A 16,039-nucleotide genomic window follows, 5' to 3' on the forward strand; every position below is an offset into this window, starting at 1 on the left:
CAGGACTTCTTGATAGAAAAACAAAAGTTAAGAGCTCTAGTGTGTAGGTATCTTGAAATAACTGTACTTAATGTTTTCAGGTGGAAATGTTTGTCCCAGAAGAATAATTCCTGCTTCGCTTTTTTCCCAGGATTTGGGGAGGGGAAGGAGAGAGAGAGAAAAATGGGAGAGCAAGTGAGGTGTCAGGTCGGGCTGTTAGGAGGTTTATTAATTGAAGATTTTAAATTGTTGGTGAGGTTCAGCGGTTTTGTTTGTGTATTTTCTTACCCTAAGCATGCTGTGTACCAGTGTTTACAATAATTATTTGGGACAAGGTTTTATAGCTAGTTCATTGCACGCTTTGACCCCAAGTTTGCAGCTAAATAGGAATCTCTGAGCCAAAGCGTCCCCTCAGTTGCATTCACAAGTCTGAAGGGAGTCAGGAGGGCCGTGGAGAACGTGGGTCTCCAGCCAGACGGAGCCCCAGCAGATGAGCTGTTCTCCAAATCCAGCATCCAAAAAAAAAAAAATCCGTCTTCTATTGCATGTGGGAAAGTGCAGTGATTTATTTTCATTTACTTAGTGAAAAAAACCAAGAGTCTTTGTAAACTCTTTTAGCTTTAAATTTACTTCCATTTAGTAGTAGTGATTGGCTGAAGCTAAAGCGACACAACATGCTTTGAAAACAAAATAAGTATCAGTTCAGAATTTAACCTTATTGAAACTCTCATGTTCAGTTAAACTGGTTTGTATGGACAAGCAGTAAATCCCAGTTCATATATTTCCCATTCTGAAGTTCATAAAGGGAAATGTATGCAAATCACCCCTTTTAGCCGAAGTATGTTATATTACTGCAGTAGCTTTCTAGTGTAACTTCTTGGTTCTGTGAAAGGTTTTGCCTTTTGCATCTTAAAATTGTTCAGCTAGGATGGCCTTTTCAGGACTCTTTCCTTTTCCCTACGTGTTGTCTTTACATTCACTTAATATATGGAGACAGACTAGTTGCCTGGAATTTTATTTATTGTTTCTCTGTTCTCATCCCATGTGACTGATAATAAGAGACGGTATTGCTTGTAGTTGAGTCTACTGCTTTTAAAGTAAGATGTCTTATTTGAATGAAAATCTTATTGTGTTCTTGACTGTGCTTCTGGTTTTCAGGTGGCACACCAAAAGGACAGGATGAGGGCTTTTAATTACCCTGTTTGCCCACCTCTTGGTCATTAAATTGGAATGATTAGCTTTTTAACTCTCAAACCCAGTGAAAATGAGGCTGGTTTTTACTGCAATATTAAACAGTTCTTTACAGAAATGTGAAATAATGTTTTTCTGACCCAAATGTCTGTGTCTAGCTGGAAACCAATAACCATAAAGCAGACTAATTTTTTGTGTGGATTCCCTCATACTTCTCTATATTACAAGCTTAATGCAGAAGGGACCCTTCTCAGGATAAGTGTGCACTCATTTCCTAGGTCTTCCTTAGCTTTTTAGCGACTCTGGCAGGTGAAGCCGACTTGTGGCATAGTCTCTTTGACCCACTAGAGCCTCTTCCTGTGAGCCACTGGCCTGCTCTGAACTTGATAATAAGTTGGAGTCATTTCTTACAAGACCTGGATTTTATGAACCAGCAGTTTGCAGGTGAACTTCTCACTAATTCTTTCAGTCCCCATTGTTGCTGATAGGAGCAGAGAAGCTTGGAAGTATGTTATTTCCAAACACTCCATCCCATGCTAGTGCCATTGCATTAAGTGGACCTGTCCTTATCAACACAGCTGCTACTGCTGCTGCTTCTGTACGAAGGATAGGCAGGTGTCCACAGCATCACTGGACCTTGTGTAGCACTTCTGGGGTCTTATCGTCTTGGTGCACAGCACTGCTCCCTTTTTATGAAAAGGAGATATATCCCATGGGAATGTGAGTCTTATCTCACAGAGACAGCATTATCTTTTGGGTTCATTTGTACAGCTCCCAATGCAGTAGGAACGTTGTCTGTGATGATTCCTGGCTCTTGGACAATATAGCAATTTTAAAAAAAAGTTTATAAAGTTTAAAAAAAGTTTCATCTAAGTATCTGGCATAAAGCATGTGAAAGTGTTTAGCATGGGTTAGGAGTAACAAAAAAAAGTATGGAAATAAATGAGAGTTTGAATTTTTTATGTTTGTGAACCTAACCTAACTTGTTGAAAAGTGCTTGGTTTGGGAAAATGAGCATTGTGGTTAGGGAGTGCAAAGAAGATGGGCACTCCTGAGGCTGAATCGTCTGCCTCTTAAAGACCTTTTTCCAAAAGCAATGCTAATGAAGTAATATCCTTCAAAGCAAGACTGGTATTTTAAGAGCTAGCTCTTAAGGGTTGAATACATAGAATAAATGAGGAAGTGAAAATTGTATCATCCCCCACAGAATCTCAAATGCAAAATTTCAGTGTGCTGAGAAGAGATTGGACAGAGAGGAGGAGGAGGAGGAGGAGGAGGAGGAGAAGGTTGGCTCCTTCCCAGTGTAGCATGCTTCTGTCAGCCTCTATTGTTGGAGCCATTTTGACCACGGATACAGAAAAGCGGTGCCTGAAGTTAAGAATCTGAACATCCTACCTGGTGGGGCTCTTTAGCGCATCGCTCCTTTCCCACTCTCTTCCCAAAATGTGGTGAACCAGAATTCCCTACTGACGTGAGTAAATGTCTTCTCTATGTTTTGCAAATTCATGATTAAACATCTGAGAACTGAAATGCATTTTTCTTTCATAATTCTAGGCCTACGGTTTTTTAACAACTCAGCTTTTGTTCGCTAGACGAGCGTAGCAGTTGGAGCCCTGATGCCTCCCCACTCCACCAAACTTCTCCTGACCCTTCCCCCAGTTTGCTTGTAGGACGAGTACCCTTCTCTGAGCACTTAACCCTTTGTGCTTTTATTGGACAATTTTATTTTAATTATTTCTTTATTTATAGTTATATAAATATATATGTTCCATATAATTTCTGCATATGGCTACCAGTTTGGTGTTTTACATAGGTGCTACCACTTACGTGTCTTTAGTGTCAATTTTTTTATTTTGTTTTAATTTGTACTACTGACTTAGAAGGTAATGATTTTCATTTGTCTGCCTTTGTTTAGGAATCCTATTTTTTTAAACAAAGAGAATGAGATGACCAAGGAACACGGACAGAAGTGCTGTAACAGCGGTTCAGCGCTCACTCCTCCACATTATTCATTCTTCAAGGGGGAGGTAGAAGATTGCTGCTTAATATTTAGCCCCTGTCACTCATTTGAGAATACATACCGGGACCTTTTGGCTTACTGTGTGTTACTATGCATCTTTGCTAAAGTTTTCACTTGAATCTTAAAGGACTGTTTTTCAACAGTGCTCCTGCTGAAGTAGTTTCTTTCTAAGACCACTAACAGGATTCAGGGAACACACTGCAGCAGCCAAACTTTGCACCTCAGGCAGATAAATAACTGCACTGTAAAAGCTTCCCTATCTGATAGATGCTGAAATTATATATTTTTTTATATATATATATATATATATATATATATATATACACACACACACACACACACACAGACACACACACACACAGGTATGTATGTATATATTTAACATGCAGTCAGCCAAGCTACTAGGGAAAGTAATTGAAATTAACAGCTGCCAAACATGGTTAGAGGATAAATGTTTTAGGGAAAATGTTTGGGGGTTTTTTGTTGTTTTTTTAATTAAACAAATGTTGTCTCCACTCTTTCTTGGTGGCTGCGGAATTACAAGGCTGAAGTGCAGACTATATGATTCCTACAGTTGGACTAAAAACAAATGCAGTATTGTCTTTGCTTCCATATTCTTTGCCTCTGTCAAATTTGTATAACCAGACTTGACTTTACATAGTCAACTCGCTGTCCGCTTCCCTCTCTGAATCCTGTTTGGAGTCCCCGGATCAAGTACTAGTCTACTGTGTATGTAAAGACCTGTTTACATATAAAATATTTAAATGTTTTTTATTTAAGATACTATTTGTATATTTAAGACTACAGCTTCTAGATCTAACATGTTCTTGTTATGTAAATTCTGATGATGTGTGGAGCCATTTATTTTCAGTATCTGTGTACAGAGTACATCTATCTGAGGGATGGTACATATACCTACAGAGAACATAAGCAGAATATCTCAATGTAAAGTCGTTTTTTTTTCTGACAAGCGTCCTACAAAATAATATGAGGGTATTTTGTATAAATACACAAGAGCATGAGGACAGGTTGCGTTCTGCCTTTCCTGTGTGCTCAAAGCTGGGTTGGGCATCTGGCTCTGAAAATAACCTTTTTATGCAGATCAGAAGGAAATTTCTCCCTGGAAACTAGGTGGAAATTAAGTTATGTACAGCAGCAAAGCGAAATGTCTTCAGCAGAGTTAACAGGGAGAGGTGCAGTCATCGCTCTAAAGCGTTAAGAATCAAAGAACTTGCCTTTATCGTGGCGTTAATTCGAGTGACAGCTAGCGGATGGCATCCTGATGTCATTCCCAGGCACAGGTAGGGACTGCTCAGGCATGGCAGTGCTTTCAGGACAAGTCACCTGCTTGCCGAGGGGTGGCTGGAGCCAGCACAGCTTTGTGCTGCTCCCTGGTTGCCCTGGGCTGCAGAGCGAGTGGGGTGGTTTGGCAGGCGAACCGGTCACCCTGCGTGCCGTACCCCTGCTCACGAGCAAGGCATCTCTCCTGGCTGATTTGCCCTGCGTGTGGGTAGCCGAGTTAAACACTGTTTTGACTGTGGGCTTAAGAAGGCTTTTATTTTCTTCTTTTTTTGAGAGTCCTGATGTGGTGATATTTGTTTTCTTTCATTAGGGAGAAAATAAGCAGTCTCTAGGCAGGGCAGACCGGTTTAGGGGATTGCCTTAGCTCTTCAAGTGATGCTCCTGAGCTGCCAGGGTGCTGTTTGGCAGGTTGAGGCTGGAGGCTGAAGCCGCGAACCTTCTGTCTAGACCATCCTCTGCACTCTTTCTCCCGTACTTTCAGGTTTCTTCCTCTGGCCATGGGTTGTCGTGGGTTCCTCACAGCCGATGGGCACTCGCTCCCGCGGGGAACTCTGCCTGCTTTCCTGCAGAGCAAGGACAGCGTGTGGCTTATCATTTATCTGAGCTGTCTCTAAAGCGTGTCCTCTTGGCTCCGTCTCACACAGATCTTAGAAATCCTTGTTTTAAGAGAGATTGTTCGTTTTCCTTAGCTTAGTAGGGGGTAGCTTCATTTTTTTCATGATGTGGCTGAGCTAAAGAACTGCTTAGTAACAGCATAGTTTACCTTTCAAAATAGCTTTCCACCATCACTTGGGTTGTGGTTGATGGGGGAAACCAGCTGTAACAGGTTAGGCAAGGTGGCATATGCCTGAGGGAAGAGATGGGGCTTGTGTTTCTCCCTGAAAATAGTTAGTCCTGAGATGTAATTCCCCAGGAAGTTCTATGCTTCTTTCCACCCCTCTACCCCCAGCTTCTCTCTGTCATCAAAGCCAGTTTGTGATTAATCCAATGTTGTCTCCCGGAATTTTCTCCATGCACACCCATAGGGATGGGGGCTGGTTATACAGAAAAGCAGAAAAATGGAACGTAGCTCACTGCTTCCTTCTTTATTTTCTCTGAATCGCTTCAGCTCCTTAAAATGTGAATTAATGAAATAAAATTATCTCTGTGCATACCCAGGAACCAGCTACGTTTAATCTAGTTAAGTGTTTTCTGTTCATCCACAAAAGTCCCCATTTCAGGGCAAAGTGTGCAGGGGAGGGCTTTCCAGAAGGTTTAGCATCTTGATGGACAGCTTTCTGCTGCCTTCATCTCTCCAAACAGAAAGGGTAGCACATATGGCAAGGGCTGGTGGACAGATTGCACTGCAGAAAATAGCCATGGTGGATAAGCAAATGTTTTATTCTTTCTTGCCCTTCTCCTCTGCTCCGTCAGTGAGAAGAAAGCCTTCCTAATTGTCTCCTTGTCACGGATTTTCGACTGTCGGGGTACTTTTTTTGCTCCCACTGGATGTAAAAGCCCACCTGTTACAACAGTAGTAATGAGACATTGCTTTCGTTATGCTCTTTGTGCTAGGGAGGAAATTTGTCTTTGGCTCTACTGGCAGGTAAGTGTGGGTTATTTTTATTTTCATTTCACTTTGCTTCTTTTTATTTATTTTTTTCACTGCTGCAAAATCCCAGAAGGGATTTAGGAACTTGAAGGAGGCTTCATGGAGAATTTTTTTATATGCTCAGGCCTAAAAGTTGCAAACCTGCTCGCTTGTTGGGAGACGTGGCAACATCTCGAGCCCCCAGGCACTTGCCCTGCATTTAGGGTTTCCTGCAGTGGGGTGGCTTCTGACACCAAGCAGGGTTAGCCCCCAGAAACAGGCTTTTCTCTTTCCACTTAGCAGAAAATTGAATGTACCCACAGAAAATGTAGATCTTCTGGCAAATTGTAAAGGCGGCCACCGCCTCTCTTATGAAACAGGATGGCAGAGAAGGGCAAACGCTTGTGAGCAAGACTTTGAGTGAGGTGGGTGCAGTGGCTGCTGTGCTTGTGGAGGAGGGGGTGCAAGTTCAAGTCCGTTCTCCTCCGGGGGGTTCAGGCTTCCTGCAGGCCAGGAGAGCAGCCCAGCCATCCGAACCTCGGCGACTCTCATCTAGCTCTGCTTGTGCTTTTTACCCCTTCCTTTTCCAGCGCTCCTCTTGTTCAGTAGGAATATGCAAAGTTTAATCTGTAGATGCATAGATGTATCTTCGTTAAAGATTCATGCTTTTGTCTCCTTCTATTCTGAGATGATTTATTGGATGTAGCTCTGCATTTGCTATAAAGAATGGATATTCCGTTGCAGAGACCTCTGTAGGGTCACAGTCCTCATCTTCCCTGTCTCATTCGAGACAATTTGACTAAAGTAAAGCTATTTTAATCTCCTCGTCCCAAAATAGAAGCCATTCCATTTGTGCCGTAGAAAATGGCTGCAGGATGATCTTTGGGTGTTTGAGCAAAACCTTCTGGCCACTTGTTTTATTTCCAGGCACCGCGTCCTTCTCTTTCCTCCGGTCATCCCCTGGTGTTGAGCATCCCTGGGTTTGAGGTGCTGGTTTTGGGAGGCGGGTGTCATCCATCTTCTCTCCTAAGGTTGGACGGTCTTGTGCTTCCCCTCAGTTTCCCCTTTCTTTACATCTTTTAGTTCCCTGGTCCGATGGTTGCTCGGACCCCCTAAGCCTCCGCAGGTAGCCGCGGGGCAGAGGGCAGCGCAGGCATTCCTCCTGCCGGTTCCCCCGCCTGGCAGCGTGTCTGACGTATGCTGCTGTACAGCAGGGGCCCTTAACGTCACAGCAGTAATTAAAGACCGTAGCCCCCCGTTGCCACGGAAACGCAGCACTCCACAAATACCGAACACAACTTACGGTCCCATTAATTTTCCCAAACGCTCCTTATTCGCCAGATTTAAGCAGGGTTTCATTTTGCAGCCTGGAAAAATGCCGTACTCCAGAAATACCCAGCAAGGGGAGCACGCGTGCACATCTTCTTCAGGATATTGCATGTAAAAACCTGCACCCCTGAGGTGGGGAAGGAGAAGCATCACCTGCGACCCGCTGCCTTTGCAGCGATGATGCCATGTCAACGTCTGGTATAGGGCTGACACCTTCGCTGCGTGGGCATGGCTTTGATGGAACAAAAAGGCAAGCATAGAGGCAAAGAAATAATCAGTGGAGAGATGGTTTTACTGCAAGCCCAGACTTGCCTGGTTGTGGTTCAGTGGAACAAAGTCACTGTTCAGATGCAATTTTATTTAGTTTGAATACAAAAATTCCAGTCATTCTGCTGAATGACTTAAAAAAACATGGAAAAGGGTTGCTCATTGGTACAAAAAATAGGTGTATTGGATAATTGGCATGCAGTGACAGTGTGGCTGCAGCATTAGCAGAAATCTGTCCCAGTCTAATTGCTGTGCTCTGCCCATCTCTTGTAGGTTTTTTCCTGACTTTGAGCTGCCAGATGCCATCTTTTCATAACACTTTCAGTTGTTTGCCTTTTCCAAAGAGGGAAGAGTCTAACAGGATTACTGTCTCATAAACTTAGACTAGAATCAAATTGGGGTTTGGTGTTTGACGACAGTGCAGCCCTCAGATACCAGTGTAATTAACATGGATATCGTAAAGTCAATACAAGTTGCTAGTTGTGCTTCACTTGTTTGCTGTATGACTTTAATATTAAAGCAGAGATTGTATCTAATGAGCTAGGTCATGCTTATTGGAAGATGTGAAATAACACTTTTCCCCTCTAGTGCTGTGTGCCAGCTATTTATTCTCATCATGTTTTTTATTACAGTTTCTGCTATCTTTTATTCTTCCACCTGAGCTAGGGTCCACTTTGAAAACAGTTATGAATCATCAGCCTGATGCTGTAATTCCTGTGAAGGATACTGGGCTGGGAGCTAAGAACCGATTTTTAATCGGTTATGATGTGGTTTTAAGCAATGGATGTAACCACTGTCTAGTTTTCCTCTCCTGGGGCTTGTGTTGATCCGCTCCGGGCTGCTGGGAGATCCTGTTCACAGCCCTGGCATGTGAACAAGGCAGGGGAATTTGGGTACCCTGAGATCCTTCCTAGCTAGCTTGGGCGGTCAGATGCCGTGGCCATGGAGAACAGACTTCAGAAATCCTGTGGCAGTTTAAAATTAAGCCAGCCTTTCCTGAAATGCAGGGTGATGACCATGCTGTTGTTCAGAGTTACTGATCGATAGATGGTATGTGTTGCCTTGCAAGTAGAAATCTGACTGACCAGGAAAGGACTGCCTGAGTTTAGGATCATGTGAAACCTTCACCATAGCTGTTATAACTTTTTTCCATACCCTCCCTTTCTCCACTGCGGAGAGATAAGAAAGGGATGTGCTGAGGCATTCCTGTGCTGCCAGCAGGGCTCTGGGATGAGAAGCAGCAGCCAGCACCTGGTGGCATTGAATCAAGAGGAAATACAGGTGGGCATTTTCTCACCTGCAGTTGGTTTAAGCTACACAGTATAAATTAGGCATTAATTCAGTGGTTAGATACATCTCAGTGAGAAGATGTCCATTCTGGCATGGAGCATTGTTAGCCACAGAACTCGAGATCTGCATCCCAGCTGTTTTGGGATACAGGGACACCGGAGTCCAGCAAAGGAACAGGGGTGTCGTTCATCAAAGGGTGTTCTTTTGAGCTTTGCTTTTGGTTGAGGAAATTGCATAGGGTAGTAAACAAAATAGGAAATTGTGGTACGTTAAAGATTAATTTTTAGAGAGATTAGTTGGTAAGATGGGTATTTTCCTTAGTTGTTTGCTTCTGGGGTATAGTCAGGTTTTTTTGTAAAATTTTGGACAGTCAGTTAATAGGCTCTAAATCTCCGGGATTTTAATAAAAGAATTTAGAAATAGATTACTTAAATCTCTGAGAGTATTTATTGCAAAACGCATATTTCCATTAACTTCAAACTGAAACTAGTGTTAATTATTTGTGACTTATGTAAAAAAAGATAACCCTAGTAAAAAGGCTAAGTTATTGCTACAATTCTGGCTTGCTTGTGGTTTGGTTTTTTTTTTTTTTTTGGTAGTGCCTATTCAGACAGAAGGAATAAACATCCTGAAATCTGATGTAGGTATAAAGCCTGACATCTTGCGCTTTTTGTAAAACTGTGTCAAGCTTCTCCAAAGAATGTTAGTTGAATCAATAAGCCAGAACTAGAGGAGGCCTAAGGATAAAGCTCTCTTTTTCAGTCTAAAATTGCTCTCATGCACACTCCACTTAAAAAAATAAAATAAAAATTTGCGCAGTTGGATGTCCAGTCTTGCCTAGTTCCCAAGTGGATTGGGATTTAAAACTGAAAGCAGGGCACCACCTGCGCTGTTCGACTGTTGTAACGAAGTCCCGGGAGAATTATTTCCTAGGGAATTATATGGCTTGAATAATAGGCCTGGCTGGCTCTTTTACCCTCTTTATATTCTTTTATAAATCTGAGCTGGTGATCTGCAGTGATAAGAGATACAGCAAATAATATATGGGATGCATAAAGAGGGTTGAAGTAGGGTATTATAAATGGCGGTGCTCCGGTATCGTGGATTTCAGGGATATGGTGCTTTACATCAGTGAAATTTAGACCCTGCCGGCCATCCCAGTTGTTGCTCAGACCACAAATATTGTCTGTGGACTTTGTAAATCAGTTGATATTTTGCACTGGGAATAGCCTGTAAAAAGTCTTGTAATTGATAATTAGGCAGCTGTGGTATATAAATCAATACAAATCGTAGTGACTGATTCCTCAGACATGGAACAGGCTTTTGCCCCAAATGCAGCACAGCCGTGAAGGAAGCAGTCAGCAGTGTGAAGGTGAAGAAACCTCAATGGGGTTTTTTTTATTTTTGTGGGGGGTTTTGGGTGGTGTTTTTTTGTTTGTGGTTTGTTTGTTTGTTTGTTTGTTTGTTTTAATCTTCGTGTTGTAATCTGCTATCTATTTCTCCCACAGCTCTGCCAGCAGAGAGGTGGTGGAAGGATGGTCATGTAAGCTGCAGAAAAGGTGGTGGGGTTAGTTTATATGGTATTTATTGATGGTTTAAGTTAACAGGCACTGGTGGCCCTGCGAAGCGGCTATGTCAGCAGCCTGCAGAAAGAGCCTGCCCCTGGCCTGAAGTGGCACCTCCGCAGCAAAGCACAGCCGAGGGCACTTGTCCCTGCACCAGGAGCGTTAGGACACTGAGATGGGGCAGTCACAGGAACAGGTCTGTCTGCTCACCTCCTTCAGTGGTGGGCAACAGAGAGTGACTGCCTCTGTTTCAGTGAGGACAAACTTGTGATTTCAGTAAATAGAGCTTGTTTCTGGATATGCCTTTTCTAAGATAGAAGGCTTGTCATAACAATTTAAAACATGACAGTGCAAGTCTCATCTCTCAATAACTTTTCTTATTTTACTTTTTGTTCAAAATTTATAGTAAGCTATTTAAAAAAGTTTTTAACAAACAAAAGGATTTAATTACAATCTTCCAAAAGAGGAGTGCAGGTATCTTTGACCATAGCAAGTATATGGTCAAAGTATCTCATGGGTATATTTACTGTATGACACTGCCTGGTGCTCTGTAGCAGGCTGCCAAGTGAGTCACGTAGACTTCAAAGAATAGCAATGCTCGAAGCCTTCAAGAAGGCGAGTTCAGGATGCTCGCTGTCAGAGGTCCATAACTGGAGCTCTGTAACTGCAGTACACAGAATGGTGCCCGGGTGTTTCTGTAGCCTTGCTAATGTAGGACTTGCTCCTTTCTTGGGACCTGGCTTACTTGGAGGAGGAGGAAGAGTCCTGGTCGTAGTCAGTAATAGGAGTGGGTCTAGCATTTGGGCAACACACTCTTAAAATGTCTTTCTCTGCCTGTTCTGCACATCCCTTTCCTCTGCTCTGCCTGGTGGTGCTGCCGGTACCCCCAAGTACAGTACAACACGCGCTGTGTGTTCCTCTCCTGGTGCCCTAAGTGGCAAAACAATTTGTTAAGTTGCAAATCAATGCAGTGTTTTTCTAGAATGTTTATCTAGTTTATTTTGCATTACATAAAGGACAGCCATCAGATAGGTCTCATCCCTTCTGTGTTAATCCAGTAGCATGTATGCAGGGCAAGAGAGCTGTGGTTTGAGCACGAGGGCCCCGTGTGCGGCTCTCCTTATCTGCTCTCCAGTCTTTGAACTCTTACATAATATGTTTAAGACTGGTTTTTGAGTAATCTCTTTTGGGGTCTCATTTTGCATTCTTAGTCTTCAGTAACAAAGAACCGCTATGCTCTTCCCTCGTGAAATCCTTTCCAGAAGGTGCACATTATCTACTACAAGGCAGGGCAATGATGAGCATCAATTTCCACAGCAGAATAGGAGCCTGGATTACAAATTACTATTTAATCCCTTTTGCGTCAAAGGATATAATAATCCTTGTAAAATGTGCTCTAAGTCTTGTGCTTGGCTGTGCGAGGTTAAGGGGCAAAAACCAAAACAGGGATTCTCTTAAAAAGTAAGACATGGTGAAATGCATGTGTTCCACATGAATTTCTGAATATATTTATGACTACGTTTCAGCAGCTAAAAATAAAGATGATAGGCTGGTACCTAGACTAGCAGTTTTCATCTCTCCATATGCTTGCTACTACTCTGCTAGAATACAGTAAGTGTCTGTCATGAGCGTTGCTTGCTGAATTGCAATAAGGAATTTAGGCACAAAGTAAACATTGCTCAAATTTGACACCCCCCCCCCCCGATGAGATCATTTACCAAAACTAACAAATTAGAAGGTCTCTTAAGAATGTAAGAAAGTTTGTTTTACTTTCTATATCATCCTGTTATGAGTGTCAAGCAATGTGATTTTGTAGGGGAGAGAAGGGCAAATAAGGTTGGGAGGGGTAAGGATTTAGTGTTTGAAATTGCAGACTGAAGGCTGCATAGTTTCCTGACCAGGTAGCTATTTTAAGAGGGGCAATGTTTAAGAACTTACAAAGTTTAGAAAATAAATCCCACAGTGACAGACCTACAGTCCTTTGACTGACATGATTATCGTCACATTGAGCATGCTGTAATTTTGTTAGATAAAAAGCAAAACAGGTTAGTTGTTTGGAACCAATAGCTTCATATGATTAGTTTATTCCGTATTTTTATTACTGGCCTCTGTACTAAATCAAATGTGGCGTATTGGATAGAATGAGTCCCTCTTACTGTGTAGTAACCCACAGAGAAAACCTGAAGGTAAGTGGTGACATATGCAATATTACTAATGGAAAGAACAGGGTAAGCGGTTTGTTGCTGTTATTTTTAATGCAATGTATTTAGACCTGTAATGTGTAATATTCTACATTAACAGTCAAAAAAAAAAAAAAAAGAGAGTAGGACCAGATTAAAATCATAATCTCATATTAAAGAACACATTTAATTACTTGGTCATGTAACCATTAACCATTATTCCACAATAGGGTATTTTTGTGCTAGACATTAATTGTGTGCTTCTAGTGTGACATTGCATAATGCAGTGTCCTTGCTGTCACAAACTGGTCATCTTTGCAGGTGAAAACTGTGCAGTGCAGCTGCTGTTATGAAGCCATAAAACGTTTATGTTGTAAAAGGAATCGTACTTGCAGATTTGTTTTTGTTGCTCTCTTCTATGACAAATTTACAGGAAACAGGAATATTCTCTTAATCTATCTAGCTTTTGGGTTTTGTTAAACCCAGAAGAAGTCAACGGTTCTGACAAGAACTTTCATAATTCATGCAAAATTAATAATTTTTATTTCTTTATTTGTTGCAGAAAATGACACTTGACTGAAGAGCGTAAGTCAGCCTGGAAGAAGTTGCTTCCCTCTAAGCTTTATGTGAGCAACCCCATCCTATGAGGAGGAGGATCCGTCAGCCTTCTTAGCTGTACAATGGGGACTACAGGTGACGACATGGCTTCGGTGGAGCAGAATGCCTCCTTGAACCCTCTGTGCTTCGAGTGTGGCCAGCAGCACTGGACAAGGGAGAACCACCTCTACAACTACCAGAACGAAGTGGATGATGACTTGGTCTGCCACATTTGCCTTCAGCCCTTGTTGCAGCCATTGGACACTCCCTGTGGACACACTTTCTGCTACAAGTGCCTAAGGAACTTTCTGCAGGAGAAGGATTTCTGCCCGCTGGATCGAAAAAGACTCCATTTTAAACTCTGCAAAAAATCCAGCATTCTTGTTCATAAACTGCTAGACAAGCTATTTGTTTTGTGCCCCTTCTCTTCCGTGTGTCAGGAAGTCATGCAGCGATGTGACCTGGCAGCACATCTCAAAAACAGGTGAGCGGTGCAGATGCTTGCATTGCATGTTCCTTACACGCTTGGTAGGCCAGTTTGTATAGCAGTAGAAATTGAGGGCCGGAGCAGAGAAGGGGTTGGTGATGGATTTTAAATTCACAGTAGAAGACCATAGGAAATGGTCAGTCTGTAACTGTGCACAACTAGAGCACTGGATCCTGTTTTGGACATTGCACCAGAAATAGTGAAGAACACTTGGAGAGAGTCGTGGGGAGAATTACATGATTCATTAGAGGTCTCAAAAACATGATTTAGCAGAAAAAGTTAAAGAAAATGGGGGGTGTACATGGTAGGGGAAAAGGGCTGAGGGAGGGGAAAAATGAGGCACGTGCAAACTCTGTCTGCAAAGAGGAAGGAAATAGTGCAATAGGAACAGAGGAGATTTAGTTCCGATTTTAGATTAAAAAGCTTTATAATGGTCTGGCACTGGCATAGATTGCTTGGGTGGTGGTTGTGTATTCCGCACTTTCAGAAGTGTTCATGAACGTGTTAAACCAACCTTTGTCAGGAACAGTTACGGCAGAATTGATTCTGCTTTGAGGTAGGCAGATGAACAGGGTATCTCTCAAGAGTCCTGCAAGACCTATTTTTCTCTGGTTTTAAAAAAAAAAATCTGTTTACTAAACAGGTTGATGGTATGTTGCACGAGCATGATGTAGTTTCTGGGATTTTTTGTTTGTTTGTTTTGATTGCTTGTAGAACACTTCCAACACCCTGATAATTTGGTAGAAACTCATCACTTCACACCACTGGGAAGTTTCGGTGCAGCTTTCGTGAGCGATTTTGTGTCGCTCACGAGATGCATTCCAATATTACCTGCACCTAAATGTTTAGGACCTTGTTTTGAACTGTTAATAATTTTGTAGTTCTTCTGCTTTATGCTGTCCTACCCTGAATATTTAAATATTGAAAGGAGGCCATGACAGAAAGAGGAAAATAAGATTTTTATACGGCTGGACCAGATGATCCTTGCGGTCCCTTCCAACCTGGTATTCTATGATTCTATGATTATCAAATTTGGATAGAATCATACTTCATATTGTGCAGACTAATGTACTTTGTTCTTCCAGCAAAGGAATTGCCTCCGTACCATGTGTACGGTACCCTGCTACGTGAAGATGTTTCATTCTTCTCTGTAAGGCAATGCCATTTTTCTAATGGAAAATGTTAAACTTGTTTTGAGGGGTACGTTTGACTTCTTTTGTTTCCCCTATGGGTTGGAGGATATTTTCAGTAAATAAACAGATAAAGTTTTTTAGTCAGTAGCTATTTCATGACATGAGTCATGAACAAAAACTTGGACATACCATTTATGTTAAAGCTAAAATATGGTGGAATTAATGAGGCAGGGCTAAAAAAATATTATGCATGTCTATACCAACCAACTTTAAACTGTTTAGATATTTATGAAATTGTAAGAGGAGTATAGTGAACAATTACGTAGAGAATGAAATTATGTATTCAAAGGAAATGCATCTGACTTCAAAGGATTCAGTTCAGGTGAATTGCATCTGCTACCAGAAAATATTCCCTGTGTACAACTCGATGCTATTTGAAAACCTATGTTCGTTTTGCAGAGAGAGGTTTCAGAAAAGTATGTAACTGTCCCTGCAAAAAAGCATCAAACCCAGAAAAATAAGCAGTGCACATATCCATTGTACATAGACAAAAGGCACTAGGGAAATACAATTCAGTATGTGAGCGGTTTTGTCAGCAGCATTCATAAAAAAACAAGCATATTGTCTGGCGACTCTTCATGAAAACAGGCGGTACGAGTCCTAACTCTTCTGGTCTCCTCGGTCACTGGCTGAGATGACATCTTGTCGTTTCCATGACTTCATCATGGGCTTTGTTCTTACCTGCTTTACTTTCTTTCAATTTGATACTCTTTTTTTTTTTTCTTTATTTTTTAAACGAGCCTCCATAAACCTCAGCAGTTGCCCATTTCATAAGGGCGTTTCATGGTTTGGTAGTCTTATCTGTGCTGGCTCTTTGGGCAAAGAGCCCTCCACACTGGGATTGAAAACCCTGGGCCCAGAGGGAGGGACAGTGGTGGCTGCGGCAGGACGGGCAGAGGTTTCCTTTCCTGTCGCCCTCCCCAAAAGGAGGGGAGGTATTAGCTGTATGCCTCCTCCACCCGCCCTCAGTCCGGTCCAGCAACACTGGTGGCCACCCGGACGGAAAGGGTTATTTGAGAGGTGCATGGATCTACCCCATGAACTTCTTTCCAAGTCTCGGTCTTTGTCC

The 16,039-nt window shown here is 42.2% G+C and overlaps 1 protein-coding gene across 12 annotated transcripts in view; it reads left to right on the forward strand.

The window, feature by feature from the left end:
* LNX2 (ligand of numb-protein X 2) overlaps positions 1-16,039 on the forward strand; it is a 62,431-nt gene that overhangs the window by 20,427 nt on the left and 25,965 nt on the right. For 10 of the 12 annotated variants that reach the window (XR_012040452.1, XM_072850425.1, XM_072850431.1 and 7 more), the window contains one exon: positions 13,256-13,774. Coding sequence is in view for 11 of the 12 variants with exons in the window: in XM_072850425.1 (XP_072706526.1) it covers positions 13,374-13,774 (401 nt within the window). In the remaining variant the exon portion in view is untranslated. Of the gene's footprint in view, positions 1-2,377; positions 2,642-3,085; positions 3,198-13,255; positions 13,775-16,039 lie in introns of all 12 variants that reach the window. The other 2 variants (XM_072850428.1, XM_072850426.1) reach the window with 2 other exon arrangements.

Source organism: Ciconia boyciana, chromosome 1 (assembly GCF_034638445.1).
Source record: "Ciconia boyciana chromosome 1, ASM3463844v1, whole genome shotgun sequence".
Lineage (NCBI taxonomy): Eukaryota > Metazoa > Chordata > Aves > Ciconiiformes > Ciconiidae > Ciconia > Ciconia boyciana.